General features: G+C 43.5%; 1 protein-coding gene across 1 annotated transcript in view; it reads right to left on the bottom strand.

Annotated features, from left to right (window-relative positions):
* Positions 1–17,666, bottom strand: part of TSPOAP1 (TSPO associated protein 1) — a gene marked incomplete at both ends in the record, with an annotated part of 74,834 nt that extends 57,168 nt beyond the window's left edge. Inside the window, 4 exons of the mRNA XM_083376425.1 lie at positions 2,044–2,220; positions 3,225–3,353; positions 6,892–6,999; positions 17,388–17,666. Coding sequence (XP_083232551.1) covers positions 2,044–2,220; positions 3,225–3,353; positions 6,892–6,999; positions 17,388–17,666 — 693 coding nt within the window. The remainder of the gene's footprint in view (positions 1–2,043; positions 2,221–3,224; positions 3,354–6,891; positions 7,000–17,387) is intronic.
* Positions 17,667–18,358: the final 692 nt, after the last annotated feature.

Here is an 18,358-nt window from a genome sequence, read left to right as displayed (position 1 = left end):
TCTCTTTGATCTTCCTACCTCTTAGGTCCCTTCATTCTCACCTTCACTTTCAAACATCTCTCCTTGGCAACTTTAAGACAGGGTGGACTTCTAGAATTCCCCTGGCCAGCCTGTTGAAGTCCACCTGTCTTAAAGTTGCCAAGATTGAGAAAGACTGGTCCAGATCATGAAGTCCTACTTCTTTTAACTCTTGATAAAATTTCTCCCACCTTTTACATTTTAACAGCATCTTCTTTCAGTCATTCTTACAAACCTTGTTTCCAAATCTTTTGTTAGGCTTATGAACACTTATTCATAATTATCTATTCTGGCACTTAATTGTCCCTCCTACTTAGCTCCCCCTCTACAACTGCACTGCCTATTGGCAGTGAATGTTTTTCTTTATCCCAAAATTCTGAGTAGGTTTTTCCCAAACTAAAAGTTCACTTTCCTCAGGGAATGATGTAGCAGTATTCTGTATCTGGGAAAAAATCTCCCTTAAAAGTTGGAATATTAAATCATGCCAGACAAATCTTATTGCATTCTTTGACCAGGTGTCAAAATTAGTGGACCAGAGGAATGCTGTAGATATAATTTACTTGGACTTCAGTAAGGCATTTGATAAAGTAGATCACAACCTACTACTTGATAAGATAGAAAAATGTGGGTTAGATAGTATCACCACCAGATGGATTCATAGCTGGCTAACAGGCCGTACTCAGCGTGTGGTCTTCAATGGAACTGCATCTACGTGGAAGGAAGTGTGTAGTGGGGTGCCCCAGGGCTATGTTCTGGGCCCAGTGCTCTTCAATATCTTCATCAACGAATTGAACGAGGGGATAGATGAGGAACTCATCAGATTTGCAGACAACACCAAGCTGGCAGGAATAGCCAACACTCCAGAAGACAGGCTTAAGATACAGGAGGATCTGGACAGACTTGAACACTGGGCACTATCTAACAAAATGAAATTCAATGGTGAAAAAAGTAAGGTTCTACATTTAGGCAAGAAAAAACAAATGCACAGGTATAGTAGGAGGTACCTAGCTCAATAGTAGTAACTGTGAGAGGGATCTTGGAGTCCTAGTGGATAATCACTTAAATATGAGCCATCAGTGTGCTGCAGCTGCCAAAAAAGCCAACATAGTGTTAGGCTGCATTAACAGAGGGATAGAATCAAGCTCATGTGAAGTGTTAATACCACTTTATAGCCGCTTGCTAAGACCACACTTGGAATGTTGCATCCAGTTTTGGTCACCATGATGGAAAAAAGATGTTGAGACTCTGGAAAGAGTACAGAGAAGAGCAACAAAGATGATTAGATGTCTGGAGGCTAAAACATATAAGGAACGGCTGCTGGAAGAGTTTTGTCTAGTTTAATAAAGAGAAGAACTAGGGTGACATGATAGCAGTGTTCCAATATCTCAGGGGCTGCCACAAAGAACAGGGAGTCAAGCTATTCTCCAAAGCACCTGAAGGCAGGACAAGAAGCAATGGATGGAAACTAACCAAAGAGAGACGCAACCTAGAACTAAGCAGAAATTTCCTGACAGTTAGAACAATTAATCAGTGGAACAACCTGCCTCCAGAGGTGGTGAATGCTCCAACACTGGAAGTTTTTAAGAAGAGACTGGACAACCATTTGTCTGAAATGGTATAGGGTTTTCTGCCTGAGCAGGGGGTTGGACTAGAAGACCTGCAAGGTCCCTTCCAACTTTATTATTATTATTATTATTATTATTATTATTATTATTATTATTATTATTATTATTATTTCTTTGATATCAGAGATACTCAGCCAGTGCCCTGACTGAAGATGGCTTTCATGTCACAGTAACAAAAACCATGGGGCTTTTCTGAGCATGATGATAAAGAGACAAGAAAAGCTCCATTTGCTACTTTTCTGTACTGACACACTTGGAAGTGTAAGAACAGAGACAGAAAAATGTGATGATCCTGGTCCACATGGGCCTGGATCCAAATCCTAGTGCTCACTCACAATGGATGGAGGTTTACCACATCTGGACAACATCAGCCTGAGTGTATTCAGTGGTAAACATTCACCTTTCCACCCATGATTTTAGCTTGAAGTTCTTGACATTCCCTCTGCAGAGCATTGATCTGTTTGTCTTTCATCAGGAGTGCATTGGCTTGTTCTTGGAGATCTGTAGCCCGTTGGCGTGCCAGTGCTCTTTTGCACAATCCTGCACAGGAGCTCTTCACATTTATTGGTGCATTCACCTATAACAAGAAAAGAGTGACAGTTGTCTAACAGGCCAATATTGGGAGAAATAAATAAATGACTAAGAAGCTATTTCTAACGTAAGGGCACACAAAGTAAGGCCCACCAGATGTCAATGGACTGCAGTTCCCATTATGCCTTGCTATTGATCATGCTGACTAAGGTTGATGGGAGTTACAGTTTATTTCTTCTCTGAGGTTTCTAGTTGGGATTTTCCTAACCACCTTTGGCCACACTAGGGATTAAACTGGAATTTTCTTGCAAAGCAGGATTCCTGCATATTCTTCCATACAAAAATTCTTCCATACATTTGGGGAGCGACCATTAATAAACTACAAAGAATATGGGGGTATGTGCATGTGAAAGGTGAAAGAGGGTGAAACACTGAGAACTCTAAATCAATTAGTAATTATCATGGTTGAACAAGAGATCAGAATTCCAGTCTCTGTAACAGGCTTACTGTAGGGCAGACATGTCAAACACAAGGCCCAGGGGCCAGATCTGGCCCGCGAAGTGGTTTCATGTGGCCCCCGAAGCCATCCTGCAAACAGTGAGGGAATGGTCCCCGCTGCCTTGGCCCTGGCCCAGAGACCCTCCTCCTGCCAGAGACCCTCAGATCTGTCCCACTCCTGCCCAGGCCCCCATAGGCACCCTTGATGCCAATGATGTAGAGCTGGCCATGCCCACCCAGTAGGCCATACACTAGCCACACCCACCCAGTAGGCCGCGCCCACCCTGGCCATACTCACCTGGCCACCCAAAGGCAACCACAATGCTGATGTGGCCCTCAATGAAATTGAGTTTGACACCCCTGCTGTAGGGCTTCATAATTCTGATAGTCAAGAAAAAGTATTCAAAGGAGGAAGGGGGAAAAAACTTTACTTTTTAATATCAAAAAGATTGTAGTAAACTCTGACTTTTTATCACCTTTGTGAAATGCCCAAGTCCAACAATATGGGCCGCTTGACTGGGCTTGTCTGCCACCCAGGGTTGGGTCACTTACCACTCTGAGGTTGGCCTCTTGCAGCTTCCTGGCTCTCTCCTCCAGACGTTTTGCAATGACTGCCAGCTCTGCATTCTTCCTTTTCAAATGCCTCACCTTCTCCTGAGTCTCCGGGAAGCAGGTCTTACGCTGGGAAACAGAAAACAAGAGAGAAAGATCTAAACTGCCCTTTTTGATCCAGTTTTAGTTTTGGAGGGGGATCCATTTTGGGGAAATACATTCATTCAGCTAGGAGGGCAGTATAGCCACCATTTTCTCCCCCAGGTATGGTATGGTCCACCGATGATTGCTTAAGTTATAACATGAGTCATACATAACCTGAGATGAACGCAATCTAATTGGGGGGAAAAAACAGCTTGGATGTTGCATTTTGAATTAAAATTTAAAATCTCCCAGCTGTTTATTAAGCTTAAAGCAGGGGTAGGCAGCCTCGGCTCTTTTATGAGTCATGGACTTCAACTCCCAGAATTCCTGAACCAGCATTCTGGGAGTTGAAGTCCGTGAGTCATAAAAGAGCCGAGGTTGCCTACCCCTGGCTTAAAGCAACTTCAGAAATTCCACTCCAGATTTTTTAGTTATTTATTAAATTTCTACACTGCCCATCCCACGTAGATGACTTTGCACCATATACAACATAATAAACCAGTATTAACACTTGAATAAAAGCACAGATTAAAAACAGAATTAAGAACAAAGTTAAAACCTACAAGGTAAAAGTGAAATTCAAAGTTAAAAATTCAGAAGGCTAAAAGGTTGACAAGGCAGGAGGAGTTGTCTCAAGCCATCCCCAGAGTTGCATCATACTCTTAGATCCCATGCTAATTTGCAGAGCCAGGTCTTTATACACTTCCAGAAAGCCAGAAAGGTGGGGGCTTGTCTCACCTCTGAGGGTAAGGTGTTCCAAAGTGAGGGAACACCACCACAAAAGGTCCTCCTGCTAGATCCTGCCAGTGGAAATTCCTTGACTGATGGGACATGCAACACATCCTTCCTGCTCGACCAGGTGGGATGGGTCAATGTAATTGGGACGAGGCAGTTCCTAAGGCATCTTGAGATTGCAGTCAGTTGATCAAGGAGCTGTGCAGGTGCTCAGTCTGGACTATGGTCACCACAAGAACAGATTGGCTGTTCCTATGCTTCTTGTCCTTCCCATCCAAGCAGAAGCCTTACTAGCTGGCTTCTGCTTAAACTGGTCTACCCTTTTCTTTTAGGTATTCTTCCTTCCTCAATAGTCTGTACCCTGCCTTTGTTTTCTCAGATATTTATATACATACATTTCTTCACCCCTGCCTCTACCATTTTCTCACATTATCTCCTTTGACATTCATACAGACCCTTCCCTTCCCCCCCCCCTTTTCTGATAACTTGTGAGGCTATAAATCTGGGTAGGGTTTGAGAAAACAAGGTAGCGTGCTTCACCCAGCCTGAGCAGAAACTGAAAGGGTTAACACTGGGAGATACACAGATGTAAAGGTTGAATGGAGCATGAGCTTCTAGAGTGGAGGATGGTTCGTTGACTTAATAGGTCATTTTGGAACAACTGCAAGATTATTGAAAATAAACAAACCAACAGCTGATCAGCAGAGAACACTACTAACAGCCTAGTTTGAAAGGGGTAGCTACTAAGCACTGGAGGGAAAAGAGACATGTCAGGCACTTCAACCAATCAGAGCTGGAACTGCTACTAGACCTGAACAAAGCAATGTAGACCATCTACTCTGAAGGGCTCAAGGCAGGGCTTTTCAACCTTTTCACCCATTGTACCACTTTTAGGATATGGCAACATCCGAGTACCACCAGTCGCCTAGCAAGGTGTCAAAAACTTGACGACCAAAAAAAAAATAGGAAAAAAATGATGAAGTACAGGTAGTCCTCGACTTACAACAGTTTGCTTAGTGACTGTTTGAAGTTACAATGGCACTGAAAAAAGTGCCCCCCAAGCCACAGCCGAGCAAGACACCTGCCTTCCCGCCCGGCGGCGCTCTTCCTCCTGTCTGAGATTTTCCTTGTTGTGAGCATTTCTGTTGAGGATTGGCAGCGGGGGTGGGGGGGAGTTTGGTTTTTATTCCCCCCCCCCATCTGCTGGGTGGTTGCAGAAGGTTTTCGTCACTTCACATGACCCTGGGACACTGTGACCATCATAACTATGAATCAGTTGCCAAGCACCTGAATGTAAATCACAAGACCCTGGAGATGCTGCAACTTTCCAGCTGTTCGACGCTTCTTCTGGGCTCAGCAGAAGTGCCAGGATCAGCACCAACTCCAGCTGGAGCCTGGAGCTGATCCTGGCGCTTCCGCTGAGCCCTGACAGCCCTGCAGCTCCAGCCATCTCTCGCTCAGGCTTGTGTGGTGCTGCCACCAGTTCAGCTCATTCCCCTCCCCTGCTACCACTTCTTTAGGATGGTCACATACCACCTGCCAGGTGCCAATGTACCACAGGTAGTACCCATACCACTGGTTGAAAAGCCCTGGCTTAAGGCATCTCAGTCCAAAAACCAGCAGTTTTGAATTGCAACTGGGATGCACTTGCAATAGACTGAGAGTTGGATGGAGGATGATATTATGTATTCCTGCATTCACAAAGCAGTGAGTGGTCCATAGCGGTATGCAAAGGGTTACAAAAAATCCTGGAAAACTAGCAAGCACAAAACTGCAAAAGAGCTTTCTGTGAGCAGAACTTCTTTCAGTATCTGAGATCTTGGAGAAACTTTTCAAGTCAAGGCTGACAGCAGCAGCCTTGTCCATTGTGATGTCCTCCAGATATGTGGGGTTGCAACTGCCATCTTTCCCAGTTGCAGTACAGACATCTGGAGGGGCACCAGATTAGAGAATTTTGCACTTGGTAGAGCAGGCATGTAGATGTAAGGCCCCAAGGCCTCATCTGCTCACCTTAAGAGCAGTTCCCAGAACCCTTCTAAAAATACTGCTTAATTTATTGTATTTAATTAATGGTAGAGCATCTTTGATTTGTTGGCCTCATGCATTTCTTCATCCTGGCCCCATCTACATTTTGTAGCCTGGTTCCTATCATTCCAATCAGCATATTGGTCCAGCCTTCCAACTTCAACAGCCTGGCTCAAGATGAGACAGTTCCTTACAACCCAAAGTTCATTAGCCTCTTAAGGCAATACTTTCAAAATGTTTTTAATTGACGAAGAAGCGGGAGAACGATGAGAACCAAGGGGCAGCAGCCCGCAAGGAATTCTAACTGCAATTATAAAGCTATGGAAATCTTTCCCTTTCACTCAGTGGAACTTTGGCAGGACAAAAGCTTGCTACCCTGTTTCAATTAGCAGAAGTGGCTCAGATATTCTATTTCAAGTGCCAAAACAGTTTGTTCAGCCCTGTGCTGAAAGCATTGGTCTGCATCATTTGGAACCCAAAGTTTCAAATAGCCTTTTTTATGCCCTCAAATGTCATTGCAAAGGAACATCTTTGGAATTATACAAGCCATCCTTGGTGCCCAATACAATAACTCAGGATTGTCAACTTACAGATCTCCAGATAGTGTTGCACTTCAATTTCAATCACCATTAGCCAGTTTGGCTAATGACTAAGGACAATGGGACTTGAAGCTCAACAACATCTAGGTAGCCAGAGACTGTTCAATCATGCTTGAATAAACAACATTTGGGTACCATGCATACAACTCTTGCATGCCCCTTACCAGAAGATTGTTTTCCTTCTTCAGGCTGGCACAACGTATCTGCAACTCCTCTAGGGCTGTCAGAAGCACTTGGTTTTGACGCAGAAGACAGGGATAACTCATACCATACTGTAAAGCAGAAGGAAGAGTTAAAGGAAATACAGAAAAAAGAGGGGGAAAGGAGGATGTTATTAACTTATTCTTTACTAATTACACTCCAGGAAGGTTTTCTTATTCTATTTTTGTCTAGATGTGTTAACAATAGCTCCCAACATTTACATGCCTGAACACCAATTCATCTTGATTGGATTAGAATGGAGAGGGCTATACTTACAAGTTGTGTAGAATGGAACCAAATTCTTAACAGTTATCATGGGAAAATAATAACATACACCACTGTGTCAATGTCATCCTGGTAGGTTTTCTCCTGTTTTTGAGAACAACTCCCATTGACTGCTATGCGGAAATGTGTGATGCTTCCCTTTTTAAGGAATACAATCTTCATAGGAAATAGTAAGGGTAGTTTCCCTGGGGGGGGATCTTGCTCAGAATTAAAAAAATCTTTGCTCAAGGCTTCTTGACAGCAGGAGGAGGGGGGGAGGAAGAGGAGGAGAAGGGTGGAGGAATCCTATGACTTTCCTGAGCTGCTTTCTTTCAACATTGGTAACCTGATTACAAAAGTAACTTATTTTCTGGTTATACATAATCTATTGAACCATAAATCAATCAAACAGGCAGGATTAACATAAAAGGCTATGCCAAAAAAGTCTAAGTAATGCAATGCAGTTGGCCTGGTTAGACCAGTTGTGTGAACAAGCCATTGAGGCAGAGATAGAGATCTAGCTTAATATTAGACAAAATTCCTAACAGCAACAGCGGTTTGTCAACCGAGCCAATGATTGAAAGAGATAGTGGATCCCCTTTTAGTTGATGTGTTCAAGCGTGTATGTGTTTGTGTGTATGTGTGTGTGCACACACATACATATATACATCTGAATGTATGTATAAATAGTGTGTGTGTTTGTGTGTGTACATATACATATGATAAAAAACTACTAAAAATGCTGATCTCCGAGACTAAAAACTTTATTAGAAACTAAGTTTTCATCAGCGGCTGGTGACGTTGTCAAAGAATAAGCCAGGATCTGGGAACGCTCGTATACATATACATATACTTATACTCTCTCAATATCAGCCACATGCAGTGGAAAATCCAACTCTTACAAATACCGTCTCCCTTGCTCTTGATTTTCCGCATCATTATATTACTGGTTACCATGTCTTTTGAGTAATAGACAAATCCTTTTTCAAATTCAAATTCAAACATCCTGTGGCTTTTTCCCCTGACTGTTTGTTTAAGGAAAGAGGGATTTGGGAACTTTTGGCTCTCACCCAAAGCGACAGTAGTTAATCTAGCTGCGTCTCCACACCTCTGAGCCTTCACTGATGATGGCAGACTCATTGAAGCTATGCAATCACTTCCAGGCATCTACAAAATATATTCCCAAAGAGCTTTTTGTCCTTCCTTTCCAGTCTTACAGCTGCAGGGCTCAGTAAATAAATGTAAAAATCAAAAGAGAATTTTTTTAAAAAATGTGTTCTTCCTAATACTGTAAAGGGTGATAAGTCTCCCCAATGTGGAAGAATCATATTTTATTTTTATTTTATTTTTTGCTGTTATATAAAGCAATCCTTTGGGGTATGTGCTGAGTGTCTTTCCCTGAGAAATAGCAACCTCATGTCAGCCTTTTAGAAGAAAGCAGCAGTCATCCCCACACTGACTTCATTAAATCCCATTCCCATGTTTGAGCACAAGGTATGTGTGAAATATTCAAAAAACTCAGAGTAACAGCATTTTCCCTTCCTTTTGGAAGTATAAATGAAGCAACGTTTTCTCAGTCTGTTGCCTGCAGGGATGTAGGACTTTATCTCTTATAATGTCCCAGCAAGCAGGTTAAGGAGATTGACAGCTGTCCAATTTAGAGCAGCTAGCTCTTAAATGGGATGTTGTAACACCACCCTCACTGGAGAAGAGCCTAATGCTGGGAAAGATCGAGGGCAATAGAAGAAGGGGACGACAGAGAATGAGGTGGCTGGATGGAGTCACTGAAGCAGTAGGCGTGAGCTTAAATGGACTCCAGAAGATGGTAGAGGACAGGAAGGCCTGGAGGAACGTTGTCCATAGGGTCGCGATGGGTCGGACACAACTTCGCAGCTAACAACAACAACAACACCCTATTTAACTTATATGCAGAGCACATCATGAGAAAGGCAGGGCTTGATGAATCAAAAATTGGAATTAAGATTGCTGGGAGAAATATCAACAACCTAAGATATGCATATGATACCACTCTAATGGCAGAAAGTGAAGAAGAACTAAAGAGCCTCTTGTTGTGGGTGAAGAAGGAGAGTGCAAAACTTGGGTTCAAACTTAACATTAAGAAAACCAAGATCATGGCATCCGGCCCTCTCAATTCCTGGCAAATAGATGGGGAAGACATGGAGGTAGTGACAGATTTTATTTTCCTTGGCTCCAAGATCACTGCAGATGGGGACTGTAGCCAAGAAATTAAAAGATGCTTGCTCCTCGGGAGGAAAGCCATGGCAAATCTAGACAGCACACTAAAAAGCAGAGACATCACCCTGTCAACAAAAGTGCGTATAGTCAAGGCTATGGTCTTCCCAGTTGCAATGTATGGCAGTGAAAGTTGGACCATAAAAAAGGCTGAGCACCAAAGAATTGAGGCCTTTGAACTCTGGTGCTGGAGAAGACTCCTGCGAGTCCCTTGGACTGCAAGGCGATCAAACTGGTCAGTCCTAGAGGAGATCAACCCTGACTGCTCTTTAGAAGGCCAGATCCTGAAGTTGAAACTCAAATACTTTGGCCACCTAATGAGAAGGAAGGACTCACTGGAGAAGAGCCTAATGCTGGGAAAGATTGAGGGCAAGAGAATAAGGGGATGACAGAGAATGAGGTGGCTGGATGGAGTCACTGAAGCAGTAGGCGTGAGCCTAAATGGACTCCAGAAGATGGTAGAGGACAGGAAGGCCTGGAGGAACATTGTCCATGGGGTCGCAATGGGTCAGACAAGACTTCGCAGCTAACAACAACAACACCCTTACCCATGGGATGAATTTATACAACACGTTTTACCAGGTCATTCCTACTGGTGCATGTTGACCTTCCTCATTTATCAGCAAGAAGATTCAAATTCAGGAAGCCCTGACTGGCACTTGCACAACATCTGCCCAACAACTTTAACATCAATTCCCAATGGAAAACCTAATGGGTCACTGGATGCCCAGTCATAGGAAAACCTATAAATTAACCCCACAAAAAAAGGTGGCAGGCTTTGAACTATCACATCAGCAATGGACAATCCTGAATAGGATTTGCATCTCCCATGGTGTCTGCTGGGACTCTCTGTATAAATGGGGCATAGTATCCTCCCCACAGTGTGATTGCAGAATCCCAAGTCAACCTGTAAATCACATCATGACTGGTTGTAAGCTGAGGGCATATACTGGTCCAGTATCTCACTTTTTTAATATAAACAATGCTGCGCTTCAATGGTTAGATGGCCTAGACCAGGGGTAGGCAACCTCAGCTCTTTTATGACTCATGGACTTCAACTCCCAGAATTCCTGAGCCAGCTGGCTCAGGAATTCTGGGAGTTGAAGTCCATGAGTCATAAAAGAGCCGAGGTTGCCTACCCCTGGCCTATACGTTGATATTTGAACATAGATCATTTTGACATTTATATTTTATTGGGTTCTGCTAATCTAGTTGAAATGTTAATTTATACTGCTAATCCATGTATGATATGCCTTATGCTAAATAAATAAAAACCAGGTCAGATCAAGACTGAGTAAGTGTATTGTCAGAGCATTCTAAGCTTGCTAGCTGCTAATCAGCTAGTTTTATTTATAGCTTAGCATCTTATGGAAGCCAACATATTAAGTTATGATTCCATATATCATGAGAATGCAGTAATTAATTCAATGGCCAGTTTATGCTTGTTATCTAAGCAGATCTATAATATTCATTGTGTGCAAATATTTGACATGTAGGATTTTTATTCTATCACTAGGAGGCATAGAGTGAATAAAGAAAAGAAGGATCTAGGCTAGGGATACATGTGGGGCAAAAGGTATACATAAGCTTCTTGGAGGTCATATACAGCCCTCAGACTCTGGCTTGTGCTCCTCTGCCCTAGGCAATCTCTCCATGATTCAGCAGCATACCAAATACTATCATTTTGCAGCCTAGCAGGAATTACCCCTTGCAAGATCTTTGAAGAACTCAGATATAATTAAATCTATGCTGTTCCAGCAAAGCCTGGTGCATTTAAAGCAGCCAGTCGCACTTTCAATTCTCCCTTAGCCATCCGTCTGTTTGAATTCTTTTTGAATGGGCAACGAATGTTCTCTTCAAATCAACAAGGACTTTAAAAAACTGCTATGCATTCAAGGTTGAATCTCAGAGAATGAGAAGTAATTGGCTTCTCTGAGAGGACAGGTTATTTGACTCTGGAAAGTGGTGACATCCCAAAGAAAATGATTCAAGATGACATATTAAGACTACAAATCTGGTGCATGTAGCGGAGCAGCCTCCTTTACCGTATGGCGGGTCTGTGGCGGATGCAAACGATGATGAATTATAAATCCTTCACCCTTGCCTTCAGATTTATGGAGGGTTGAAGAAGCCTGACCCACAAGATTTCTCTATCTGCTCCCTGAGGTCTCCCCATCTAGCTCCTCGCCTGGGACCTGGGAGTCTAAAACATTTCCCAAGTCTTTCCTTTTTTTCATCTCTTCACCAATATTCAAAGGTCATGCTACAGTTCATCCTCAGGAAATTCTCTGTGCTTTGGTCTGTTCTGTGGCCAGAGGCCAAATTATGCACTGTAAAGATTGCTTGGAGATGGGAGATGCTTCCAAAGTAATCCACCAGATACCCAGCTTGGATTGCCCCTGTGACTATGTAGGACAGACAGGGAGGAAGCTAACCACCAGATTGCAAGGAGATAAGCGAGCGATCAGCCAAGGAGACCCAAACTCATTGGTAGCCTCATATTGAAATAAACAAGGACATATCTTCAATTTTGCAACTACTAAGATTGTTAGACAAGCAAGCACAAAAACAGCCAGGGAAGTGATTGAAGCCTGGAAATAGGCCCCTGGTCAATCAACAGGAGTGCTGACTTACCACCAGCTTATCAAGTACTCAGGAGGCAAGGGCTTGGCAGCATAGGGAAACACAGCAATGACTTAATAGCCATCAACATCCCAATCTACATCTAAACAGCTACACACAATGTGCACCACATAAATACAGAACAGCCCAAAGAACACAGAGAAGTTCGAAAACTCAGAAGACTAAACTTCTGGTCCCAGTGACTGACCCAGATTGGATCCTGCAACTCCTTTCCTGAACTTTCAATCTCATCTCCCCTTTGCTATTGGCATGCATATATACGTCTGGGAAAATGTGGGGGAAAAGAGATTGTCCAGTCCTGTATCAATCTGTGGAATCAATAATCACAAATTGCTATACTGATCAAATGATACTATATTGTAAAAAGATTATTAGATACTGTAAGAGAAGAAATATATCAGTGGATATTGAGTTGGACCACAGGCTCACTCCTATATTAAAGATCTGTAAGTTCCTCTCTTCTACATAAATCAAAATCAGAGTCATGATCATAAGGAGAGGCTATAGTTCAATAACATTTACTCATATGAAAAGTCTTATTGGATCTGTTCCAAAGTTCTGCTGGTTTGCGATCTGGCACTGCCCCAAAGCAAGTAAACAGAAGTTACTAAGAAAGCAACAAATGGGCCTCTCACATGTTTCCAGGTATGTAATTTCCAGTCAAGGTTTGGCCATACTAACTGATGTGTATGAGAGTTTAGTTTCAATACATATTTTGTAAGAGCAATGTTCATTGTTTTTCTCTCTGCAGCACTGGCTGCTCATACTCCAAGCAATGCTGGATTTTTATTAGGGATGATGCAACCGGCCCGCAGGCCAGCAATTTGACACTCCTGGTCTAGAGGTTAAGGCACCAGGTTGGAAAGCAGAAGAATTCAAACCCCATCTTAGCAATGGAAGCCAACTGGGCTTAGGCCAGTCACCCTCTTTCAGCCCAACCCACCTCAGGGTTATTGTTCTGGGGAAATTAGGAGGAAGGGATGTTGGATATGTTTGCCGCCTTGAGTTATTTGTAAAAATAATGAAGGTGGGATTCAAATAAGTAAATATTTTTTTAAAAAAACAAATATCAAGAGAAACAATTAAAATTACTCTCTATCTGGAAGCATTCTAATTTGTAGAGTTGGACCTTCCAGGCGCAGAGTTGAGAAACCAAATGCAAAGTAAGTTGATCTGACCCACACCCATGGATACAGCCACAATGCCACCATCTCCTTTAGCATCCAGTTCTCTAATCCCAATGAACAGCTTTTCGTTGCAGAAACATCTTCCATTGTAGCATCTATGACTTCGAAGGAAACACTTCTCTCAAACACTTGTTTAAAGAGAGAGTAGAATGCACTTGTAATTACAGGGTTTCTGTTGCCCTCAAGCACTACTAAGTATCTCTTTCATTCCTTCTCTCCTTCTGGGCTGCTAAAAAAGTATCTGATGGCTTCTTAGTTTGGGAAAATATTTTGCTCTCTCTCATTGAAGCCCGAATATACAGTATAGTGAAAAACTGAAATCCGGATATATTTTATTTTATTATTTTATTTTATTTTATTTTATTTTATTTTATTTTATTTTATTTTATTTTATTTTATTTTATTTTTTTATTTTATTTTATTTTATTTTATTTTATTTTATTTTTTTATTTTATTATTTTATTTTATTTTTTTATTTTATTATTTTATTTTATTTTATTTTATTTTATTTTATTATTTTATTTTATTTTATTTTTTTATTTTATTGCTATGGCTGCCCACTCACAAATGCCTAAAGGTAGTTAATAGCATTAAAAGTGGCAAAGATTTTTTTTAAAAAAAAATCCAGAACACCCCCCACCCCCTCCCCAAAGACCAGACTCTATAGCACAGGATCAAAATTCACATGAATATTAATAAATTACTGGCTCACACAATATCCTGGTACAGTGCCTCATGAACCACTAGGTCATCAAGGCCTGTTTAAAGGTCAGCCGGCTCAGGACCATACAGATCTTGGGGGTGAGGGTGGGGATGCTGCTCCACAGGGCAGCAATAGTAACCAAGAAAGCCAGTTTCCCAGATCTCACCAGATCAACTCTCAGCCAGCTTCTCGTGTGTGAGAGATGGGTGGGGTATCAGCCTGATCAATTGGTAAGTACCATGCAACATGTTACTTGATCTAAAATCTAAGGAACTAGATGTTGAAAGAATCATGAATTGTAACACAGATCAGAAAGTGTCATTTCAGAAATCCAGAGCAAAATTCTTTATTTATCCCAGATTTTTCATTGTGCTAGATTTCTAAAATTGAACATGTTGGGGGCTCAAATCCTATCTGGAAATTACACTCAACTGGCATAGATACTCGCAGCATGCAACCACTTTCTCAAAGACCAAGGCTGCATTCTCAGAAATTAAAAAAGTGCCTTGATTTACACAAAAGCCTGGAGCTAGATTAGAATCAAGGGGTAAGGAGCTCATTGAAAACCAGGGTGCTTTGATCCAATGCAGGGACCCCTCAAGGGCCCCGCCTCTTTTGTGTGTCATTGTAATTGCAAGGAATCCAGACTATCTCCCCCATTAAACAGTGCCCAATGCAGTAAGCTTCTTGGAAATATAACAGCTGCTTTTGCTCTGGAGAACAACCCAAATCACATAAATAGCAAAACATCTTGCATTTTTTGGTGGATACAGATGCTCATTTTTACAAAAGGATTGGAGCTAAATCCAGGATGCTTGAACTTAGAAAGTTCTTCCTGTATCTGAGACCCTGAAATAGAGCCACTCCCAAAAGTAGGCAGTACAAGAACAGATGTTTGCAATTTGTTTTAGATCCATCGAGTCTGTTGAGTTTTGCTTTGTGGTTTCTGGTTGGGGAGACAAGCAGTAAATCTGATTTGGAAATCTGAAATTCACTCTTCCTTCTCCAGTGACCTTAAAGCAAACATATCGCCCCTGCCCCCTCCCCCTCTTCCCCCTTGGGACAACCACCAAAATGTGGGATAACATAATGACTAAGGAGAAGCCCTGATTTCATCTAGCCATTCTTCACCAAGCTTTGATGCTTCTACATTCCTTCTGTAATATGGGTATAGCAACAACAGCTTACTAAATCAATAAAAAGAACATGTTTTGAAGGTAGATTTGCATATATGTCTTACAAAATCTAGTAGTCCTTACAATATACACATATATTCAAACACTACATATCAAATTATTGTATTTATATCCTCCCTTTCTTCCAGGAGTCAAAGTGGAATATAAAGCATATTTTCTGTCTATTTTCCTCCAGAACAACAATCCTGTGAGGTGGGTTGGGCTGAGGCACCCCCCCCCCACCACCCCCACCCCACCCCCCACCCCACCCCACCCCCGCACATGCACACACACACACACCTTTATTTCAGCAAGTAGAGGATAGCAGTAGATGGAAACACCCCTATCCATTTTACTAATCTCATTCATTTAAAATGGATCACTCATAGGTGTTTCTGGCTAGTCTGCTGGTGGAGCACATAAAAGCACATAAATGCAAAATATGATTAGCACAGGAAGAATATAAGAGGAACTTGGCTGCATCAGATCAAAAGGTTTATTTCTTCATGTGATCCAGCTCCTTGTTTCTCAATTGCTGAGACTTAACAAATTAGACTAAAATCGGGGAGAGGGGCTTATAGACTGGGGTTCAGCATTTTGAATGAATTCAATTCATTATATTAAACCATAATGTGATGTGTTTATTTATTTGAGTATAGCAGAGAAAATGCAGAGAAATTGCATTTTGTTAGTCTGGCTTTTGGGTTTAGCATGTTGAATAATACTAGCAGTTCAAAGCCAACTGCCCTGACTGTTCACATGCTACCGGACAGATGTCCAACATTTTCCCAATGACATTTAAAACCCTAAACAGTTTAGGAATCCAACATTAAGAGGGAGAATCTGTCCCAGTATATACCTGGCTGAAAATTAAGACCTGCAGGGTGGTTCCTCCTTGGAATCTCAAGGTTAGGAAAAGTGCATTATGTGGGGGCAGAGAAAAGGACCTCTTCTGTTGTGGAACCCCAGAACAAATGTCCCTTCTTGGAGACCAGACTGACAGCCACTTTGCTTACATTTCTCTGACAAGTAAAGACTTTTCACTCTAACATTTGGAACTTAATAACCTCAGCCTGGTAATGCCCTGTTGATTCTTGTCAACATCTGCATCTCTTGATTATGTTAGTAAGGTAATTGCTGTGTTTAAACCACCACCCCCTTATTTTATGGATTGTATCCTACCCTGTCCTAAGGATAATGTGCTAGCTAGAATTATTAATAAATACATTAGCAAAGCCAACCAAGTGTAGCCACTAGGTGTTTGCAAAAAGGTCTGCCAGCAAGGCATCAAGGCAGATTCTCCTTCCTTCAGTTGCTTCCCATCCATTAGTACATTGCTTTTGAACATATCAGCTGCATGTAGCCATAACAGTTAATGGACACTGCTGCGTTTTTTGCTATACTTTAGCTTCTCCAGAAAATAAGGGGGTTTCTTCTAGCTTTGGAAGGTCCTTCCAATCAGATTTTTAAATGGCAAGGGTGCTGCAGCTTGTATGCCATGTGGGAAATATGGTTCCTCCTTAATGTCTGCCTATAAGGTTTGCCATATCCTTCCTTGCAGTCACAATTTGTAATAAGAAGAAGGCACCTCACCCCACCCCCCATGAAAAAGAAGAGAGTTATAATTTTGCATTGGTTACCAAGGGCAGAAAATCCAGAGTAAAGTGGGAGCAACCTAGGAGGAGCTACACAGGATCAGACGAAGGTCCATCTACTCCATCCTCAGCATTCAGTTTCCAGCAGCAACCAACAGCAATCCTTTGCCTCCTACCCTTAGTAAGATCCAAAAGCTTCCAGGTCCTATTTTTGGCTTCATTGCTTGCAATTAAAATAAATTCTCTTGAGAGATAGAGAGGCAGTCAATGAACTGATCCTTTGTGCTCTAAAAATAATGAACTTTTGCACCTCATACATCTCAAAAGATGGTCCAAATTACCTGCCATCATCAGCCTTTAACGTTGTAAGACATTGCTGCCCATCAGCTGGAGCTGGACTCTCTCCAGCTGGACTACCTGGCACAGATAGACAGGAAGGCAGGGAAACTCTGCAGGCAGAAACAAACCTGCCTGTTCCTATCTGAAGACAACCAACTGCTTTTGAAATGTCACAAGTCTGGCATCCTCTTACACTTTCAGAGATAGACTGCCTTTGAACATGGAAGATCTTCCTCAGGGAATCACATCCAACCGTTCCTTTCCCGTACGGAACACATACTAGACGACCCACCTCCTTACCTGCACCGGTGCCTCCCCCGGACAGCCTTCTAAGCCTTCTGCGGGATACCCTTCAGCGCTCCCGGGCGCTTGCTCCGAGCACGGAGAGCTTCCCCGAGAAGGGACTTCCAATTCCAAGGCTGTCTGGGTTCCTTCGGCCCCGCCGGGGCTCCCGGCACTTTCCGGCATAGCTCCCACCAAGAGGTGCCCTCCGCGCTCAATTGCGCCGTCGGCGGTCTTGCTCCGCGCCCAATCCTGGAGAAGCTGCGCATTGGGCTTCCCCCAGCCCTGCCTCTTCATCTTTCGGCGCGGAGCAGCGGGGGCGACGTTCCCTTCGGACTCGGCTTGGAGGAGGAGGAGGAGGAGGAGGAGGAGGAGGAGGAGGAGGAGGAGGAGGAGGAGGAGGAGGAGGAGGAGGAGGAGGAGGAGGAGGCGGCTGGAGCGGTTACCGCAGCGAGGCTGGCGAGGCTGGGGGCGCGCGGGCTGTCGCTGCCAGGGGACTCGGGGGCCCGCGCTGGCATCCCAGCGCCAGCCCGGGCAGCGTGCGGGGAAAGAGCGGAGCTGCAGTTGCTTCCCCGCCTGATTGGAAGGAGCTGGAGCGGCGGCGGCGGCGGCTCCTCGGCGCGAGGGGCTCGGCTCGCGCGTCCTTCGCCTGCTGAGCTGTCACTGGTTTGGCAGCAAGAGGAGGAGGAGCCGGCGGCGGCGGCTCAGCGTCCCTCGCGTTCCGCTGTACAAAAAAGGTCCAGTTCTCCAGCCCGCTTATGCCCTCGCTGGCGGCGGCTCTTCGGCGGCGGCCGGACGTCTTTTGCCGGCACCTCTCGCCTGCTCAATCCGCGCAGCCACGACGCTCGCTCCTTCAGCTGCAGGCCGTCGTCGCCGCCGTCTCCTCGTTCTTCCGTGTGTGCTTGTCGGACTACGGAGGTTTCGTCCGGCCGGACGGCTGCCTCATGCTCGGTCGCCCGCGGGGCCGGCTTCGGGGCCAAACCGGGCGC

This window comes from Vipera ursinii (genome assembly GCF_947247035.1).
Source record: "Vipera ursinii genome assembly, chromosome: 1".
NCBI lineage: Eukaryota > Metazoa > Chordata > Lepidosauria > Squamata > Viperidae > Vipera > Vipera ursinii.
The sequence above is the reverse complement of the archived record's forward strand: the minus strand, read 5'-3'. Positions and strand labels throughout refer to the sequence as shown.